Source organism: Leuresthes tenuis, unplaced genomic scaffold (genome assembly GCF_036924035.1).
Source record: "Leuresthes tenuis unplaced genomic scaffold, fLeuTen1.0.hap1 SCAF_35, whole genome shotgun sequence".
Taxonomy (NCBI): domain Eukaryota; kingdom Metazoa; phylum Chordata; class Actinopteri; order Atheriniformes; family Atherinopsidae; genus Leuresthes; species Leuresthes tenuis.
Genome location: NW_027325389.1, coordinates 815,507 through 836,624, shown reverse-complemented (window position 1 = coordinate 836,624; position 21,118 = coordinate 815,507). Strand labels below are relative to the sequence as shown.

The 21,118-nt window shown below is 43.2% G+C and overlaps 1 protein-coding gene across 1 annotated transcript in view; it reads right to left on the bottom strand.

The window, feature by feature from the left end:
• Positions 1-882: 882 nt before the first annotated feature.
• Positions 883-21,118, bottom strand: part of LOC140285351 (chemokine-like protein TAFA-2) — a 56,052-nt gene continuing 35,816 nt past the window's right edge. The window contains exons 3-6 of the mRNA XM_072379121.1: positions 14,527-14,682; positions 9,773-9,897; positions 9,184-9,240; positions 883-1,571 (exon numbers count right to left, since the gene is read on the bottom strand). Coding sequence (XP_072235222.1) covers positions 9,211-9,240; positions 9,773-9,897; positions 14,527-14,682 — 311 coding nt within the window. The 3' untranslated portion in view covers positions 883-1,571; positions 9,184-9,210. The remainder of the gene's footprint in view (positions 1,572-9,183; positions 9,241-9,772; positions 9,898-14,526; positions 14,683-21,118) is intronic.

The window sequence follows — 21,118 nt, the reverse complement described above, 5'->3', positions numbered from 1 at the left end:
TAACATAACTCACATTGTGAATGTAACGATGCTAACATAACTCACATTACGAATGTAACGATGCTATCATAACTCACATTGTGAATGTAACGATGCTAACATAACTCACATTAAGAATGTAACGATGCTAACATAACTCACGTTACGAATGTAACGATGCTAACATAACTCACATTAAGAATGTAACGATGCTAACATAACTCACGTTACGAATGTAACGATGCTAACATAACTCACATTATGAATGTAACGATGCTAACATAACTCACATTAAGAATGTAACGATGCTAACATAACTCACATTACGAATGTAACGATGCTAACATAACTCACATTACGAATGTAACGATGCTAACATAACTCACATTAAGAATGTAACGATGCTAACATAACTCACATTACGAATGTAACGATGCTAACATAACTCACATTACGAATGTAACGATGCTAACATAACTCACATTACGAATGTAACGATGCTAACATAACTCACATTACGAATGTAACGATGCTAACATAACTCACATTACGAATGTAACGATGCTAACATAACTCACATTAAGCTGCTGAGATGTTTTCAACATTTGAACTGAGAACACAGCTGAATACATCGAAGGCAACAGGGAATATAATCAGTTTTTAAGGGATTTCATAACATTTTGTGAAGGTAGTGAATTGGAGTTGGTAACAAACATCATGCTAAGAAGACGATATCTGTCATTAGCTTGTCATTAGCTTGTCATTGGCCTTCAGTGGTTTATTGTTAAGTTGCTTCATTCTGGTACAAAGTGAAAAAATGCACCGTAGTTAACATACAGATGTTTAAAAGACACGAGGCTTCAGTTACACAACCATAGTTTATTACTGATGTCATCACTTACACAGACAAAGGAAGTGTCAGCGATACCTCCCCAACAGCATTAACAAATCATACTTGTTGAAAGTGTTTTAGGGGAATCCAGATGCTTGATTCAATTTACACCATAATTTAAAAAATCTGAACCCCGGAGTCGAAACAAAGAGTCCAGAGTGATTCAGCATCGGTTTAGCAGTTCTTTGTGTTCTCAGCAGTTTCTGGGTTGGATGGATTTATGAATACACAGAGATGAAATGAGGTTGTGTATTTCGTTGACAACCCCCCCGAATATCTTACTTTCACCTATATCTGAACTTCTGAAAAACCAACTGATAAAACTGTTTTACCTTAAATATTTGCATCCTTTTACAACATAATGATCCACTGGTACCTTTGGGCGACTGGCGTAAAGATCGCATTTCAATATAGATCATATTCCTCTAGGAATGAACATGTAGGTGAAGGTCATCTTTGGATTCCACTAAATTAGTACAATACTGGAGATTAAATCCTTTTCGTCCGGCTAATCTTATGGAGTCCTTCGAAAAGAGGCGCTGAATGATCCGTTCGTCTCCTTTTGATGTCCATCGAGTTCAAGAAGAAGAGTTTTGAAAAGATTAATTGCAGTCCAGAATAAACGATGTCTCTATTTACAGAAAGGTCCTTTGCAATTCTCTCCTTTTACGATCCACCAGACCAGAATGGGGGGGTTGACCTGAGTCAGGAGAAAAGGCATAGAACAAAATCAGAGGCAAGAAAACGACGTTTAAACCTTCCTCACAGACCTCTGTTATTCATAAAGTTAAAGAAAACTCAGCTAACCGAGAGGATTTCTTTAACTGCTTTAACAGTCTGGATGCTTTGGTTGTTCAGAGATTGTGTCTCAAAGAGCTAATAAAGCAGATAAAGCAGATAAAGGGATTGTTTGGTAGTCTGAGCTCTGTGTGTGAAGCTCCCTCTAGTGGCACACAGAGGAAGTGTTGCTATCATCCGGATGGCTAACAGCTTCCTGTTTACGTTAGTTTTCTGATATGATTGTTATTTGGCTATTGTAAAGATAGATTTGAGCTTACACCAAACTTCAATCCCAGAACTTCCCCCGTTGATTCATGGCTGAGGTGAAACATTTCACACAAGCGTGCACGTGAGCTTTCTGTGTATAAAGATACGAAGAAATAGTTCCAGTGACCGGTATTTTCCTCTGAACAAACCAACTGACTTTGGTTGACTTTTTGTGACAGAGAAAGACACATTTGTCAAGTTTCAAGGTCGATTTTTAGCAAACGGCAGCTTAACTTAGCTTTGATATTTACTGTGTCAGCACATTTCCTCTCAGAGTGCGGTGAGCTGGGTTTGCACTTGTAGCTCCTGTCGCTCGCTGCTGTCAGGCTACTCTGAAGACCTCCATTCTCCTTGAGATTAAATTGCCTGTCATGAAGCTCGTGGCTGACTGGCAGCTCCTCGGCTCGTCTAAAAGTACATTCTGGTAAAGACTCTCGAGGAGTAACAACCTTCATAACAGCTTCTGCTATTGATTCCAGCCGGCTGTCAGTGCACGTGGAAGTTTGACGGACGGAGGGAAGCTTGTAAGGCCCCATTATTGATGCCAAACTTTTGATAGAAAACAGACAGCAACTGCATGGCGGCTCAGCTGCAGGTAGATTAATTCAAATGGGCAAAGAGCGCCGATATGGAAGTGTGCAACGTCAAATAAATCATAAAACAGAAGAATCCAAGAACCTTCTCTGCACATCATCTGAAACTCTGAATATAGAGTCTCCATAAACTCCAGGCTGCGATAAATTCTTCCTGTTTCAAAGTAATTTACATTCCCAGCTGTCTCTGTGATTAATGTGGTACTAATTTCAGAATAATTTCAAAGTGAAAAGACAAAAGAGCTAAGCCGCTTCTTGTCAGAGGAGAAAATGTCTCTGGAGATGGATCTATACTGTGTCTAATGTCAGAATGAAGGGGGGGGGGGGGGGGGGGTCATTAACGAGCGTCTGGAACAATGCTAAAAATACTGAGAGGGAAAACTTGCTCTTCCCAAGGTGTAGTCTTGGTTTAATTGGAGGCTGACAAGTGCTAATTTATCTGGCAAAGCGTTTATTTCCACGAGTCTGAGGTTGGCTTCACCATTTAACGCAGCAGGTGCAGGGCTTGTGTTTGTGTAATTCAGCCGTGTAATTGGCTCACCGCCGTGTCCTTCGGAGCAGGAAGTCTTGAGTTATAACCACCGTGACTGGACATTTCAAAACTGCACTCGACAAGTTGCTGAAGTGTGAATGAGCAGAAATGGGAGGCTGGGACAGTGCAGTTCCTCCTCTATCTCATTCAGATTCAGGGTCAAGGTTTGGAGGAGGACGTTTAAAGGTGTTTGGTCTGTTTGGACCATCAGGAGCTTTCCTAAAGCTAAAAGCTACTCAGAACAGGGCCAAACTGAAAGAGGTATCAGAAAGCTACTGAGAAAGCTTCTCTCCGATGGAGCCTCCTTCCTGCACCTGCTCCGGGGATCAGGTGACGGGATATCCAGGCTCCTCACCTTTCCCTGCTGCCTGATCAGTGCTCCCACAGAAACTATGCTCATCTGGCAGCGTGCACACCTGCTGCCCGTGGACACCTCCACCCAACTATCAGAGATCTATTCACTCTTTATCAATAAAAACTCCACTTCTTGCCAAACGCTGACGCTCAGAAGCTGTTAAATAAGCTCTTCTGGTGTTTCCATCCTCAGTAACGTTTGGCTTCAGCTCGCCGCTCAGGAAAACATCTGATTCTGTAAATAAAGACCCCCGTAGTTTGTTTTTTGGTTGCATGCTTTCCTCGTACTCGTCCGGAAAGTAAAGGTTGCAGCACATTATAAATACAAACTTTAAACCATCTGTTATTTTCAGGATCAGGAAGTTTGGGCCTGAAACCCAGAACACCGACTGTCACCTTCAGAGGCTGCTTTTATGCGTCTTTGTTAGGTTTAGGCAACGTTTGGGGCGTCTTTGTTAGGTTTAGGTAACGTTTGGGGCGTCTTTGTTAGGTTTAGGCCACGTTTGGGGCGTCTTTGTTAGGTTTAGGCAACGTTTGGGGCGTCTTTGTTAGGTTTAGGTAACGTTTGGGGCGTCTTTGTTAGGTTTAGGTAACGTTTGGGGCGTCTTTGTTAGGTTTAGGTAACGTTTGGGGCGTCTTTGTTAGGTTTAGGCCACGTTTGGGGCGTCTTTGTTAGGTTTAGGCCACGTTTGGGGCATCTTTGTTAGGTTTAGGCAACGTTTGGGGCGTCTTTGTTAGGTTTAGGTAACGTTTGGGGCGTCTTTGTTAGGTTTAGGCAACGTTTGGGGCGTCTTTGTTAGGTTTAGGCAACGTTTGGGGCGTCTTTGTTAGGTTTAGGTAACGTTTGGGGCGTCTTTGTTAGGTTTAGGCAACGTTTGGGGCGTCTTTGTTAGGTTTAGGCAACGTTTGGGGCATCTTTGTTAGGTTTAGGCAACGTTTGGGGCGTCTTTGTTAGGTTTAGGTAACGTTTGGGGCGTCTTTGTTAGGTTTAGGCAACGTTTGAGGCGTCTTTGTTAGGTTTAGGCAACGTTTGGGGAGGTTTCTGTGGCACTGCTTCGAATAACTGCCACTAAAAACAAAAGTTAGGAGCTCTAACCTGGGTTGGACGAGCTAATAATGCTGAACAACAACTTAAATAAGTGCACTTTAACCGATTTGGGATTGAGATTTACTCAACAGGGAACCTTTTCCCAGCTTAAATAAATGTAAGAAAAGCAAAAAGAAAGAAAATGATAAGTTAAAACTATTATTTCAATGTTTCTACGTTTGAGAGAAACAGAGCTCCTGCTAATCTTAATCCCTGTGACTGCTGGCTGTGTGTCCAGCAGCGCTTTTGTGAAAGAAACGACATCTTTTGGTGAAAGTGAAAAGTAAGCCTCCCACTGGCTGGAAACCTACTGGGAGCCAGATGGCCGCTGCCCTGCCGTACAACCAGTTATATTTTCTGTCTTTAGATCCGACATACGGCTGACGGCTCGGTGCTGAGCTGACGTTTAGGAACAAATTACCTTTAAGTTGGCAGACGGCAGCCGATGAGTTCATTCATAAAGTGCCAGTAAAACATAAATGTACTAATCTTTAACAGGAACACCTGTAGTTATCAGCTGCTCAGAACATTCAGAATATAAAAAGGACTCCCACGAAGAGATTAATCTATCAGAAAGTCCACTAAATCCAATCTGACCGAACCAAAGTTTATGGCTGCGGTCAGTAATAACGTCTCCTTTCAGCTTTGTGTTTGCTTCACTCATCTGTTCTGTCTGTGTTAAACCGACATTTAACCTGCTGCAGACGGACTTTTCAGTGGTTTTACAACAGAGCAAGTAGCTTTCTGAGCTCTAACCCAGTTTCAGATGCCTATAACATCATCAGAAAGGAAACTTTTCCTACATGTTGCCATCAGAATAATTAGAAGGCTTCTGTAGGCTGGGCTTCAGTTAGCATCTTTAAACGCTTCAGTTAGCATCTTTAAACGCTTCAGTTAGCATCTTTAAACGCTTCAGTTAGCATCTTTAAAGTTAGCATCTTTAAACGCTTCAGTTAGCATCTTTAAACGCTTCAGTTAGCATCTTTAAACGCTTCAGTTAGCATCTTGAAACACTTCAGTTAGCACCTTGAAACGCTTCAGTTAGCATCTTTAAACGCTTCTTTAGTGCAGCTAAGACACAAAGCCTTTCTGAGACATGTTTCTGTCGACCTGAGTCTGAAGGACTGGAAGAAATGAAATTATGAGACGAGTACAAACAAATCCAAGCTGTGCTCAGTACACAGAAAAGCTGCATTTGTCAGATGGGTATTCTCCGTTATCCCTCTGGCAGCACAGGTTCCTGATGGCACTTTTCTGAGTTTATTGTTATGAAAGAAACGGTTTAAACTGTTTCCTCTTGGTTCGTCTGAAGCTTCAAACGTACCAAATTCTTTGCTCGTCAGCTGCTGTTCATCACTGACTGTGTTCCCGCTCAGAACCCATCCCTGCTCCGCTTAGGTTCTGAATCCTTCATGTGGTTCCAGTGAATGACCCAGAATCACAGAGGTGGCTTCCAGGAGGAGGTTCCAGGTTTATGTTGCTTTTTGCAGACTCTCAGCAGACATGAGCAACACAGCGTGACTCCCTGCTGCTACAAGCAGCTCGTATCTCCATCTATGGAGGAGCTACATCTCTGGAGGAGCTACATCTATGGAGGAGCTACATCTCTACTGGAGCTACATCTCTGGAGGAGCTACATCTCTGCTGGAGCTACATCTCTGGAGGAGCTACATCTTTGGAGGAGCTACATCTCTGGAGGAGCTACATCTCTGCTGGAACTACATCTCTGGAGGAGCTACATCTCTACTGGAGCTACATCTCTGGAGGAGCTACATCTCTGGAGGAGCTACATCTCTACTGGAGCTACATCTCTGGAGGAGCTACATCTCTGCTGGAGCTACATCTCTGCTGGAGCTACATCTCTGGAGGAGCTACATCTCTGGAGGAGCTACATCTTTGGAGGAGCTACATCTCTGCTGGAACTACATCTCTGGAGGAGCTACATCTCTACTGGAGCTACATCTCTGGAGGAGCTACATCTCTGGAGGAGCTACATCTCTACTGGAGCTACATCTCTGGAGGAGCTACATCTCTGCTGGAGCTACATCTCTGCTGGAACTACATCTATGGAGGAGCTACATCTCTGCTGGAGCTACATCTCTGGAGGAGCTACATCTATGGAGGAGCTACATCTCTGCTGGAGCTACATCTCTGGAGGAGCTACATCTCTGGAGGAACTACATCTCTACTGGAGCTACATCTCTACTGGAGCTACATCTCTGGAGGAGCTACATCTCTGGAAAAGCTACATCTCTGCTGGAACTACATCTCTACTGGAGCTACATCTATGGAGGAGCTACATCTGTGCTGGAGCTACATCTCTGCTGGAGCTACATCTCTGGAGGAGCTACATCTCTGGAGGAGCTACATCTCTGGAGGAGCTACATCTCTACTGGAGCTACATCTTTGGAGGAGCTACATCTCTGGAGGAGCTACATCTCTACTGGAGCTACATCTCTGGAGGAGCTACATCTCTGCTGGAGCTACATCTCTGCTGGAACTACATCTCTGGAGGAGCTACATCTCTACTGGAGCTACATCTCTGGAGGAGCTACATCTCTGGAGGAGCTACATCTTTGGAGGAGCTACATCTCTACTGGAGCTACATCTCTGCTGGAACTACATCTCTGGAGGAGCTACATCTCTGCTGGAGCTACATCTCTGCTGGAACTACATCTCTACTGGAGCTACATCTCTGCTGGAGCTACATCTCTGCTGGAACTACATCTCTACTGGAGCTACATCTCTGCTGGAGCTACATCTCTGGAGGAGCTACATCTCTGGAGGAGCTACATCTTTGGAGGAGCTACATCTCTGCTGGAGCTACATCTCTGCTGGAGCTACATCTCTGCTGGAACTACATCTCTGGAGGAGCTACATCTCTGCTGGAGCTACATCTCTGCTGGAGCTACATCTCTGCTGGAACTACATCTCTGGAGGAGCTACATCTTTGGAGGAGCTACATCTCTGGAGGAGCTACATCTCTACTGGAGCTACATCTCTGGAGGAGCTACATCTCTGCTGGAGCTACATCTCTGCTGGAACTACATCTCTGGAGGAGCTACATCTCTACTGGAGCTACATCTCTGGAGGAGCTACATCTCTGGAGGAGCTACATCTATGGAGGAGCTACATCTCTGCTGGAGCTACATCTCTGGAGGAGCTACATCTATGGAGGAGCTACATCTCTGCTGGAGCTACATCTCTGGAGGAGCTACATCTCTGGAGGAACTACATCTCTACTGGAGCTACATCTCTACTGGAACTACATCTCTGGAGGAGCTACATCTCTGGAAAAGCTACATCTCTGCTGGAACTACATCTCTACTGGAGCTACATCTGTGCTGGAGCTACATCTCTGCTGGAGCTACATCTCTGGAGGAGCTACATCTCTGGAGAAGCTACATCTCTGGAGGAGCTACATCTATGGAGGAGCTACATCTCTGCTGGAACTACATCTCTGGAGGAGCTACATCTCTGGAAAAGCTACATCTCTGCTGGAACTACATCTCTACTGGAGCTACATCTCTGGAGAAGCTACATCTCTGGAGGAGCTACATCTCTGGAGGAGCTACATCTCTGCTGGAGCTACATCTCTGGAGGAGCTACATCTATGGAGGAGCTACATCTCTGCTGGAACTACATCTCTGGAGGAGCTACATCTCTGGAAAAGCTACATCTCTGCTGGAACTACATCTCTACTGGAGCTACATCTCTGGAGAAGCTACATCTCTGCTGGAGCTACATCTCTGGAGGAGCTACATCTCTGGAGAAGCTACATCTCTGCTGGAGCTACATCTATGGAGGAACTACATCTCTACTGGAGCTACATCTCTACTGGAGCTACATCTCTGGAGGAGCTACATCTGTGCTGGAGCTACATCTCTGGAGGAGCTACATCTCTGGAGGAGCTACATCTGTGCTGGAGCTACATCTCTGCTGGAGCTACATCTCTGGAGGAGCTACATCTCTGCTGGAGCTACATCTCTGCTGGAGCTACATCTATGGAGGAGCTACATCTCTACTGGAGCTACATCTCTGGAAAAGCTACATCTCTACTGGAGCTACATCTCTACTGGAGCTACATCTCTGGAGGAGCTCCATCTCTGCTGGAGCTACATCTCTACTGGAGCTACATCTCTGGAGGAGCTACATCTCTGGAGGAACTACATCTCTGGAGGAGCTCCATCTCTGGAGGAGCTACATCTCTGCTGGAGCTACATCTCTGGAGGAGCTACATCTCTGGAGGAGCTACATCTCTGGAGGAGCTACATCTCTGCTGGAGCTACATCTCTGGAGGAGCTACATCTCTGCTGGAGCTACATCTCTGGAGGAGCTACATCTCTGCTGGAGCTACATCTCTGGAGGAGCTACATCTCTACTGGAGCTACATCTCTGCTGGAGCTACATCTCTGGAGGAGCTACATCTCTGGAGGAGCTACATCTCTGGAGGAGCTACATCTCTGCTGGAGCTACATCTCTGGAGGAGCTACATCTCTACTGGAGCTACATCTCTGCTGGAGCTCCATCTCTGGGGGTTGTGGTTAATAATACCGTCCGACAGACAATGCAGTAATCATAAGTCACATTAATGATTCATGCTATGAATTTCTCTTTTTCTCACACAGAGTGTAGGATCACAGGGAATAAAAGAGATTAAATTCTTCAAATATTAAAACGATAACAATAAATGAGTCACCTGGGCTCTGGTGCTGGGCGTCTGAAGTTACCAAAGCTGGTCTTTGTCGGCAGAAATCTTTCCAGATGTTCATGTTAAAGAAGGCAAAAGAAAAGAGATGTTCAGTTCTCTGACTTTTAAATCTTACTGAGCTCTGATAATCAGAAGACCTTCACACAAATAATCATATAGGTATATATATCCCATTTTGAGGTCCCGACCAATCCCTGAATCAATAGCCCAAGGCTCCAGGCTCCCGGCTCCAGGCAGGTGTGGTGCAGGCAGTTTAAATAATTAAGTACATGGAGAGAGGCAGAACTGATGTCTACGGGTAGTCATAACACTGAAGGATATGGGCGTCATGTTACAAAGTTAAAAGCAAGTAAGTGGAGTGAGCATTTGGCCAGTTTGGGTGCTCAAAGCGGCCTGAAAGTGCTAAGGAGACATGGCAGCCCATTGATTATCAGCCCCCGAGGGTCCGAGTACCGACTTTAAACATTGGCTTTCAGGTAAAGGCGGTAACAGAAGCCGCCGCAGCCCGTTGACCTTGAACTGGGATTACGTGAGATCCAACAGGTCTGAATTCACGGCTTTTTCCTTTTAAACTTACCTTTGTGGTTTTGATCTTGTTCCCTGTAGCACAGCTCCAGCCCTTCAGGTCAGGAAGAACTTTGCATTCCTCCCCATCAAGGCACGGATGCATCTGACACCACCACTTCTGTTCCACTATGGAGGCTGGGAGGGAGACACAATAAATCTGATCTTTACGACACATCATCCTCACAAAGTCCAGGGGTTTCTAATCTTAACTCCAGGCAGAGTCTCTACATGTAGAAATGTTCCCCCTAAATGATCCTTCTGGGTAAAAAAAGACAAATCATGTAAAAGACTTTATTTTTCCTGAGATTCTGACGGTTAAATCGGTGTCTGATTTCCTCTTTAAAGGATGCTCCACTTCTTTGGAGGCAGAGTTGTGAGAAGTTCATATAAACAGCAGAATTGAAGTATTCTGACACTAACGTGGCTCAGCCCTGACTCTGAATAAACCACCAGCTTATAAACAGCCTGAAGCAGCTCTTATTCTGGCTGATATTATATGTATGAAGACATGAAAACAAGCCGATCACAAAAGGATGAGTTTTTACAGCATCTGCTGCTGCCTCAGGTCCATTTATCATGAGTGACTTTGGGCTTTGGAAGAGTCCAGCTTAGCTAATGAAGATGCTAACTCAGACTGTTAACTACCAGGTGTGAAAACAGAGATATTTAGACCAAAGTCTGTCTCAATGAGACTCGGAAACTTGTGTCTGTTCATAATATGCATGAAAAAGCAAATGTCTGCCCTGCAGGAGAACATGAAAAGCACACCTTCAGCTTCAGAGCAGCAGAAAGGATTCATGATGGGGAGTTAAGCTAACCAGGAATAATTAATATCACTTAATAATATGAACATAAATAACTGTCTGACATTTTGTGCAACAGAACATTTACTTTTGAGTTGTTTCAGGTAAAAAAACCTGTTTTTCTCTTAACTCGCCCTTTAGTCCTTTTTGATTCTCCAAACTGATATCAGGATAATTTCGGCCTGCTGCAGGCAGCACTGACTTCTGAAAGTACTCGACACCATTAATCTGCACAGAGAAACGCGTCTGACCAGCTAACATCTGAATTAAACTCACACTTATTTGTGTCGATAGTTGGAAATCTGTGAGATAAAACTACACATTTCACCTTTAAAAGAGGAGCAAAGTGCATTTTTAAATGTCCCTTCATTTGTTTTACAGTTAGTAGAAGCCAAAGTAACGCTACTCATTGCCTAAAAGCAACGTATTTACCACAGAACATCGAGAATCGTGTACCTTTAAGGCGTGAAATCTGATCTTCGTGTCACATTCTGACAGATTTGCTTTTTGTCTACTTTGAATAAAGTCTCAGGCCTTATAAAGGGGGACATGTGTACCCCCAGCGGAGGGAAACCTCCAATAACGGAGAGCATTAAGCTGCAGGAGCCATCATTTAAAGCTGGCATATTACAAAGGTCATTATCCATGTTCCACAGCCCCCTCCAGCAGGATTGATCCGCTTTGTAATGAGGAGGATGTGTTTTATAATCCTCACAGAACACCGGAGCTACACAAAAAGCAAATTACACAGGATGAGGACTTTATGACATGAGGGAATCGATTTGTATAACAGAGACGTGGTTACAGCGGCAGCGTGGCGTAAAGAGAGCATCAGGTCAACTTCAAGCAGATGGTGGCTGTGTAACAGCGGCTATTAAAAAGCCACAAAGCTTTCATATGGAATGAAATGGGAGTATTGATGATCCAACATATGAAGAGAGCTGGGATTCATTTCACTTGACAGTTAATGATGCTTTAAAAAGACGACAGCAGCTGAGACTGGAAACATCAGAGAGCAGGAACCGGAGTTATGTTTTTATTGGAGCCGTAAAAGTTTCACCTTGAGTTCAGATTCTCTGAGTGAAACATCTCAACTAATCCAAAAATAGCAGAATCTTCATAACCAATAATTTACAAGTTATGTATGTCACATGTTAGGTTAGTTAGTTAACCAGATCAAACAGTTCAGGAGATAAAAAGCTTGAATCATTGTGTTAAAGTGGAGCCTCCAGGTTCTGTTTCATGTTCATATAAAGAAAGATAAAAGAACTGATGCTTTATGTAATATTTAAAGAAAATCTGGGCAGCAAATAGTTAAACATTCAAGTTTCACATTAAGTTCCAGCTGAAAGGGTTGGATAGAACTGTTTATTTAAGTCATCTCAGCGTAAGACTCAGTCCAGTTCAAATTAGTCCAGTTAGAGTCTAATTCTTTTTAAAAGAATCATAATCCAATTCATTACATTCCAACTGAGTCCAGTTCATGCAGAACTGGTTAAAAACAGCTAAAGAAACCAGCAGATCTGAAACTTTGATCCAGTCCTCAGTCCTGAGCTGCAGGAGGCGACTGTGGGAGGAAAAAACTTTAACAGGAAGAAACCTCCATCAGAACCAGAACCAGGAAGAAACCTCCATCAGAACCAGAACCAGGAAGAAACCTCCATCAGAACCAGGAAGAAACCTCCATCAGAACCAGAACCAGGAAGAAACCATCAGAACCAGAACCAGGAAGAAACCTCCAACAGAACCAGAACCAGGAAGAAACCTCCATCAGAACCAGAAAGAAACCTCCATCAGAACCAGGAAGAAACCTCCATCAGAACCAGGAAGAAACCTCCATCAGAACCAGAACCAGGAAGAAACCTCCATCAGAACCAGGAAGAAACCTCCATCAGAACCAGAACCAGGAAGAAACCTCCAACCCACCGCCATCTATCTCACGGACCTTTCTGTCGCAGGCTGCTCTGAGGGATTCATCTGAATCAGAAACCTTCTTCCTCGCTGTAAAAACTCAAAGCTAATGCAGGTAAAGTGGGAGTTTGGGCTCGTTTTGTGTGTTTTTAAATCAATCACCTGACTGCAGAGTTAATTGAGCAAAGTTTCCTCTCTAATTCACACAGTCTCACATGTCTGGAGGTTAATTCATCCTCGTGTGTCTCACACTGAGCGGAGCTAAAGGTAATCCCTGGATGTAAAAGAAAGAATAATTAAAAGGTTAAGTGCTTATCATTTTTTCCTCACAAGAGGAGCTTTTAGCTCAGGCTGGTAGCTCACAGCTCTAATTTGCAGAAAATGTCAATACTGAAATGTCAAAGAATAGGTCAAACACCGGCTTTCCAGAGCTTCACCAGAAAGCCTCAGAAGCAAAGTGAAGCTGCAGCTTTGGCCGAGTCGGGGGTCCGGCTCAAATGAACAGGCCTTCAGGAACGGCTGGACTCACAGAACTCTGTGTTGGGTATAATTCCTCTATTTTTCTTCACCTGCACAGTTCATCTGTCACATGATCAACTATGAAGCTCAGAAGCTGATTTTAAGTTGTCTTAAAAGAACTTCAATATGTGTTCCACTGGATGTGCAGATTACTGGTGCTTTTAAGGTATAAATATATCGCTGTGGGTGAGAAGAAGCTCCTGTTCTGGTTCTTATTGCAGCAAACTGAAGAAGCCTCTGACTGAAGACTCCCTTGTTTGTTGACCAGACCCAGCCAACGTATTTAAGGCCATTTAAACACATCAGGATGGGAAGTTTGGTGATGGGTTACATTACTTTTATTTTCTAACATTTAGACTAATTTCTGTTCGTAATAATCTGAAATCATTTGAACCAGTTGTGAATAAAGACGTGAAACACGGTTACGTCTGGTTAGAACTTCTCTTCCTCTGGTTAAATAAGGGAAAATGTCTGAATTTATCCTTTAGAAAGAAGACGGGGAACCCCAATATTTCAAATGTTTAAAACTTTTAGATTATCACCACAAAGTGGCCGACTTCTACCAGGCGAGAAGCGCTTTTCCATAAAACATTTATTCATTATTCTTTTCATTTGCACACAGAAACATACTTTTTTTACACTAAAATATAGTAAAACTTCTGTTAATTCCTGTCGTGTTTGGATAAACTTGGATAGTTTCAAGCAGAACTCTGACTGAAACACTTTATCTTGAAAGTTTAATTGGTGTTTGATATATTAACAGTGAATCAAACTGTTTCTTTAGTATCGCAGAGATCCAAATGACCATGAGGGTCAGAGTTAATTAGCTGTATGAAGATAATTACAGTAACAGGAATGAATACACACATTATATAACGACTCATCTGGCTTCTTTATTCTAATTAAAAATATATACGATGAGCTCAGCTGTGTTTCAGCGACTTGTTGTTTACTAACTTCCGCATTTCTTCTTCTTCTTCTTCTTCTGTTCACTGCAGACTGCGCCACGCTGACCCATGACCCACCTAGTGGCATGAAGTGGTATTACAGCTGCCATGATTCTCCATAGTTGACTCGTGATTAATTTGAAAATAATCGCCCTCTTAATCTATGTGATTTTAAATGCTTTTATCAGCATAGGAGCAGACAAACATGCATGTTTTATGCAGATAAATATCATATTTACTATTTGTATGACATTGTAAAATTAATTTGGAATTAGATTAATTGAATTATGGCTGCATTAGAATGAATTGGACTGAATCTTTGAAGTGCCCTGAGATGAATTTGGTGCTTTTTGAATAAACTGAATGAATGAATACACGGTAATCCAGTATAATCCAGTGTTATACGGCTGTTACAACCGATGAATATAAGTTTTTAGGCTGCTGCCTTTTACATTGTGAAACTGTTTTTAAAAGTATAATGTACCCGAGTGTCACTGGGACACAACCAGCACCTTCAACACCGGTCCTGCTGGTGTTTTATGGACCAAAATAAAGATCTAATCAGCATAGTTAGTGGAGCGTACCGTCGACACAGGACGGGGCGGCTCTGGTGGTGCCGGCCACTTGTCCCGGGAAGCAGGAGCACTTTACAGTTTGCGACCTCTCCTCGATCTTGTTCTTGTTGCAGCAGCGGTGCAGCGCCACCACCTCGCAGGTGCCTGTTCGGACATGGTGCGCCGCTGCAGAGAAGACAGGGGAAAAGGGAATAATCAGTGGGCTGAATAATTACCACCTACATCCACTCTGCTGGCCTTGGATTGAGTCCCAAGAGAATATCTCCCTTTGGTCTTTATCGGATGATTTATATCACTTTCATGTATCCCAGCAGAGAAGAAATGTCCCCAGAAAGTGAGCCACGGACTTCCTTAAAAGAGCTCATTCATCACAGAAGCTTTAAACTCCATCTCTTACATATGAACATGTGAGCCCGAGGGCTTTAAAAGAAAGAAAAATGGCCATAATAGAAGCAGAAAAAGCCTAATTATCCATATTTTTAGTCATACCTTCACTTAGTGGAAAAGGCTCCTAAAACTTCTGAACATTGTAAACTTCAGACAATCACAAATTTGTGGTCCAAAAGGCGCCCAAAGAACCCATAAAAAGCAATGTCAACTAATTAAATAACAAACATAGGATTTATTCTCTCTTAAGGTGGGACGTTATCAGTCTCTCTCCTGGTTCTGGAGGAATCTCGGCCACTCTTCTCTCCAGCGCTGCTTCAGCTCATTGAGGTTTGCAGCATCCTTGTTCAGTCTTTTTCTAACTGTGCTGTCATGACCTTTAACCTTTAACATGCTAACTGAGGCCTGTAGAGTCTGAGATGTAGCTCTGGGCTTTTTCACCTTGGGGTGACCTTTAACCTTTAGCATGCTAACTGAGGCCTGTAGAGTCTGAGATGTAGCTCTGGGCTTCTTCACCTTGGGGTGACCTTTAACCTTTAACATGCTAACTGAGGCCTGTAGAGTCTGAGATGTAGCTCTGGGCTTTTTCACCTTGGGGTGACCTTTAACCTTTAGCATGCTAACTGAGGCCTGTAGAGTCTGAGATGTAGCTCTGGGCTTCTTCACCTTGGGGTGACCTTTAACCTTTAACATGCTAACTGAGGCCTGTAGAGTCTGAGATGTAGCTCTGGGCTTCTTCACCTTGGGGTGACCTTTAACCTTTAACATGCTAACTGAGGCCTGTAGAGTCTGAGATGTAGCTCTGGGCTTTTTCACCTTGGGGTGACCTTTAACCTTTAACATGCTAACTGAGGCCTGTAGAGTCTGAGATGTAGCTCTGGGCTTTTTCACCTTGGGGTGACCTTTAACCTTTAACATGCTAACTGAGGCCTGTAGAGTCTGAGATGTAGCTCTGGGCTTTTTCACCTTGGGGTGACCTTTAACCTTTAGCATGCTAACTGAGGCCTGTAGAGTCTGAGATGTAGCTCTGGGCTTCTTCACCTTGGGGTGACCTTTAACCTTTAACATGCTAACTGAGGCCTGTAGAGTCTGAGATGTAGCTCTGGGCTTTTTCACCTTGGGGTGACCTTTAACCTTTAGCATGCTAACTGAGGCCTGGAGAGTCTGAGATGTAGCTCTGGGCTTTTTCACCTTGGGGTGACCTTTAACCTTTAGCATGCTAAATGAGGCCTGTAGAATCTGAGATGTAGCTCTGGGCTTTTTCACCTTGGGGTGACCTTTAACCTTTAGCATGCTAACTGAGGCCTGTAGAGTCTGAGATGTAGCTCTGGGCTTCTTCACCTTGGGGTGACCTTTAACCTTTAACATGCTAACTGAGGCCTGGAGAGTCTGAGATGTAGCTCTGGGCTTCTTCACCTTGGGGTGACCTTTAACCTTTAACATGCTAACTGAGGCCTGTAGAGTCTGAGATGTAGCTCTGGGCTTTTTCACCTTGGGGTGACCTTTAACCTTTAGCATGCTAACTGAGGCCTGTAGAGTCTGAGATGTAGCTCTGGGCTTTTTCACCTTGGGGTGACCTTTAACCTTTAACATGCTAACTGAGGCCTGTAGAGTCTGAGATGTAGCTCTGGGCTTCTTCACCTTGGGGTGACCTTGCTGGGACGTCCACTCCTGGGAAGATTGACAGCTGTCCTGAATGTTTTCCACTTGTGAATAATCTTTCTCTCTGTAGAATGATGGACTCCAGATAGTCTGGAAATGGCCTTATAACCCTTCCCAGACTGATGGGCAGCAGCAGCTGCTTCTCTGAGATCATTGCTGGTGTCTTTCCTCCTTGGCATCGTGTTAAACTGACAGAACTCCTGCTTTTATAGAGCTGCTCACACTGACTGATGATTATCATGATGTCTGACTACATAAAGCTGGAATTGAAAGAGGATGTACTTTCTTTTCATGACTATATAAGATCAATCTCTGACATCATCGGCCTAATTAAGGTCATCATTTTATTCGATCTTAAAAATAACAACACACTTTATAAATGATACTTTCTGCCAACAAGCTGAAGGCTGAAGAAATAAAAAACTGAAGGCATGTGAAGAGGAAAATGCATCGCTGCAGTATTTGGAGCCAATTACCAGCTCACGCTCCATTGTCTGAATTATTTAGAGCCTGAGCTGCTCCAACCTCTTTTAATTGCTTGTGACATTTTCATGAGGTGTCTTCCTGCTGCTGTGGTAAACAGTAAATCTGATGGCATGAAACCGTCCTAAAGCTAAAGTTAATGTTGTTTTTATATATATTATATATATTATATATATTATGATGGTGGACAGCAACAGTTTGATGAAATCAGCTGCAAATGAACTCAAACTAAAGCTCTTCAGCAGAAACTTATGATCTCGACCCCTTCTGGTTTGTCCTTTATTCACCGGAGGAGCTCAAAAGGTCTTATTCTAAAATCGACTGTGCACCCCATAATTCTTTCAGTATGTTTTCCTGATCTGTTTGATCAGATCACATGAAATATTTAACAGATGCTTTTATACAAGTCAGCAGCAGGCAGACAAATACAAAAAGTAAACAAACAGACAGGAAAAGGAAATTCTGCTTTGATTGTGCAATCTATTGCAACGTTTGATTGTGTGTCTGCTCCCTGTCCCTCTTCACACATCAAAGATGATACAGTTAGACAACAGAAATTAGGGGGAAGCTTGCCAAACAGGGAAAGATGTGACAGACAAGCACTGCAGCTGCTTCAGATGTTTGTAAGAGAACTTCTGCTTCACGCTGAGACGCTGTGGTGTTTTGGACTAGATTTGGAGTTCTACTTGGACGCCTGCCCAGATTCCCCCGCCACCAGATACAGAAGAGAGCGTTTCACTGAGGAATCAGCCTGTTCTGCAACCCAACAGTGCGACTTTATACCTGCTGTGGTGCAGAGGAGTCCTCAGGCCCTGGATGCTGTCGCTCTATAAAGTTATTTATTATATATAAGAGTTATAAAGGACAAACATGATGTCAGGAAACTTAAATAACGTGACCTTCTCTTTCCTGTTTGCATCTCAGCTGTCAAAAGTCTCCCCCATAAAGACAAAAACGAGAGTGTTCAAGCATTAAAAATAGTTTTGAAGAAGAAAATTAACCAAAAGGGGAAATTATATATAAACAAACATCCAGGTCAAAGAAAACAGGAAACACAGAAATGATTGTGTTTGTGTTGCAGCTCAATAATATTTCATTATTATTTCTTAAAGATATGCTCCTGTGATAAAGGTGTGGAAGAAATCTTCAGAGGTCTCCATCAGTGGGTTGGGCTGTTGTTTCTGTTGCTTAGCAACAGCTCAGCTGATGATGTCACACACAGCGTCAGCAGGTAACTCAGGTGAACTCTCAGCAGACAACATGGACAGAAACTCACAGCCAGCAGCTCAACATCTGGGCTGCAGAGACGCTCCAGGATTCCACCATCTGTTGTTAACCAGCTCTGTGATCCTCCTCCTTTACTGTTAGCGCTCTGTCTGCAGTCTCTGTCTGCCCGGATAGTCTTAAAGCTGAGCAGAGAGCTGTTCCTGCAGCCAGGTCCAGGATTCCACCATCTGTTGCTAACCAGCTCTGTGATCCTCCTCCTTTACTGTTAGCGCTCTGTCTGCAGTCTCTGTCTGCCCGGATAGTCTTAAAGCTGAGCAGAGAGCTGTTAGAGTTGTTCCTGCAGCCAGGTCCAGGATTCCACCATCTGTTGTTAACCAGCTCTGTGATCCTCCTCCTTTACTGTTAGCGCTCTGTCTGCAGTCTCTGTCTGCCCGGATAGTCTTAAAGCTGAGCAGAGAGCTGTTAGAGCTGTTCCTGCAGCCAGGTCCAGGATTCCACCATCTGTTGTTAACCAGCTCTGTGATCCTCCTCCTTTACTGTTAGCGCTCTGTCTGCAGTCTCTGTCTGCCCGGATAGTCTTAAAGCTGAGCAGAGAGCTGTTAGAGTTGTTCCTGCAGCCAGGTCCAGGATTCCACCATCTGTTGTTAACCAGCTCTGTGATCCTCCTCCTTTACTGTTAGCGCTCTGTCTGCAGTCTCTGTCTGCCCGGATAGTCTTAAAGCTGAGCAGAGAGCTGTTAGAGTTGTTCCTGCAGCCAGGTCCAGGATTCCACCATCTGTTGTTAACCAGCTCTGTGATCCTCCTCCTTTACTGTTAGCGCTCTGTCTGCAGTCTCTGTCTGCCCGGATAGTCTTAAAGCTGAGCAGAGAGCTGTTAGAGCTGTTCCTGCAGCCAGGTCCAGGATTCCACCATCTGTTGTTAACCAGCTCTGTGATCCTCCTCCTTTACTGTTAGCGCTCTGTCTGCAGTCTCTGTCTGCAGTCTCTGTCTGCCAGCTGAGCTAAACCCGATTTGAAGGATTTTCAAGGCTATCTGGCATATCCAGGGAGGCACAGATTCAGACTCAGTTAATTACATGTCACTTAAATGAGGATTTAGGATGACTATTTAATTGTTTCTATTCTATTATGTTGTTTTTACCTCTTTTCAAATATCCCAAAATGTTGGACAGCTAATGTAAGAAAATCTACTAAACTGGAGTTTAAAGTAGATCATTTAAAATGTGTTAAAAGCAAAAGCTGATTTGTTCCTTCCTGGAAAAGAAGACATTGGGACAATGTTGTTGTGGGTTAGAGAAAAGAAACACGTATGATTAAATGCTTTTATTATAATCCGTCTTATTATGGAAATTCTGATTGTTTGGTAACTTTAAAAATCTCCCAATCTTACAGGTCAATTTAGTAATCATCTGAGATCAGAATATGGTCAAATCTAGGAGAATAATAAAAAGACCAAGTATTATTATTATGTCTCAGCAGAGCTGTAAGAGGCAGTGAAGGACATTACTCCCATTAAAACACCCAAAATATGGTAATTTAGTGCAAAGTCAGCGCTTCCTCTGAAAGATCTACTGACAACACAGCAACATAATCCAGAGATTCACAGCACAAACTACTAAAAATACTGGTCACATGAAACAGTATTTCTCACATTTGGAGTGTTGAAGCCTTGAGGCAGGCTGAAAAAACTCTAAATCTCATATCTCTCACAGTCTTATGGGCGGGTCAGTTTAATACAAAGTAATGAATGCGCAGGAACTTTCAACATTAATGGCATCAAACCTTTCGTTTCAATACAATCCTAATATCAAACCTCAGGGCATTATTCAACCTGAGAGGCTAATGTCTTTTGCTTTATCCAGTCATTCTCAGCTGCTGTTATCTTTTCCTCCATTTGTACCATTTATTTTGATAAGCACCTCTTTGTGTTGAGTAGCAGGAAAATTAGCCTGCAAACATCTCTTCTCCTCTATGCTTTCAGAATTTGAGTTAATTTCCGGCTGTACTGCTATAAAAATGTCCAAGATGCAACATATTGTTTAGTTGTAGTCAAGGAAGTGGAAGTAGAGTAAATAATCATATGGATGCATTAAAACAAGCCAATTAAATCCTTTCCCTTTGCCAGTAACAGCAGGTTTACCCTCAGTGCTCTGAGGAGGTCCAGTAACTACAACCACCACCCAGGGGACAAGCTGTAAGCCAAAAGAACATGAAGGAGGCTCTGTTGGACAGATTCTGATAAAAATTACTTTGACATTATTGCTTTAGTTTGTTATTTTATTGTAGTTTGACTGAACGCTAGCCTGGGAATTTTTACATCATGTCTCTCGTGAAATTTTTGAGATTTGACTTCCTTTATATGGGAAAACTTCCTCTTCCTTCCTGTTCTGAGTAGTTTTTAACTTTAGCTTTAGTGTTAGCGTTAGCTTTAGTGTTAGCGTTAGCTTTACTGTTAGCGTTAGCTTTACTGTTAGCTTTACTGTTAGCGTTAGCTTTAGTGTTTGCGTTAGCTTTAGCGTTAGCTTTACTGTTAGCGTTAGCTTTAGTGTTTGCGTTAGCTTTAGCGTTAGCTTTACTGTTAGCGTTAGTGTTTGCGTTAGCTTTAGCGTTAGTGTTAGCTTGCCCCCTCAGGAAACCCTCTGCTTCACCAAAGTAAAGAGCCCTCTGACTGCATTTTTCTTTCACTTATCATATTTGGCCCCTCATTTCACCAACTTACAAGCTTCTCAATTTAATTTATTTTGGAAAACAATTACTGTTTTAAATGTGAAGCATCATCATAGTCCATATGCTACATTTAGCACGTTCAGTAGCCTACGCTTCGCATTGCATAAGCAGCACAG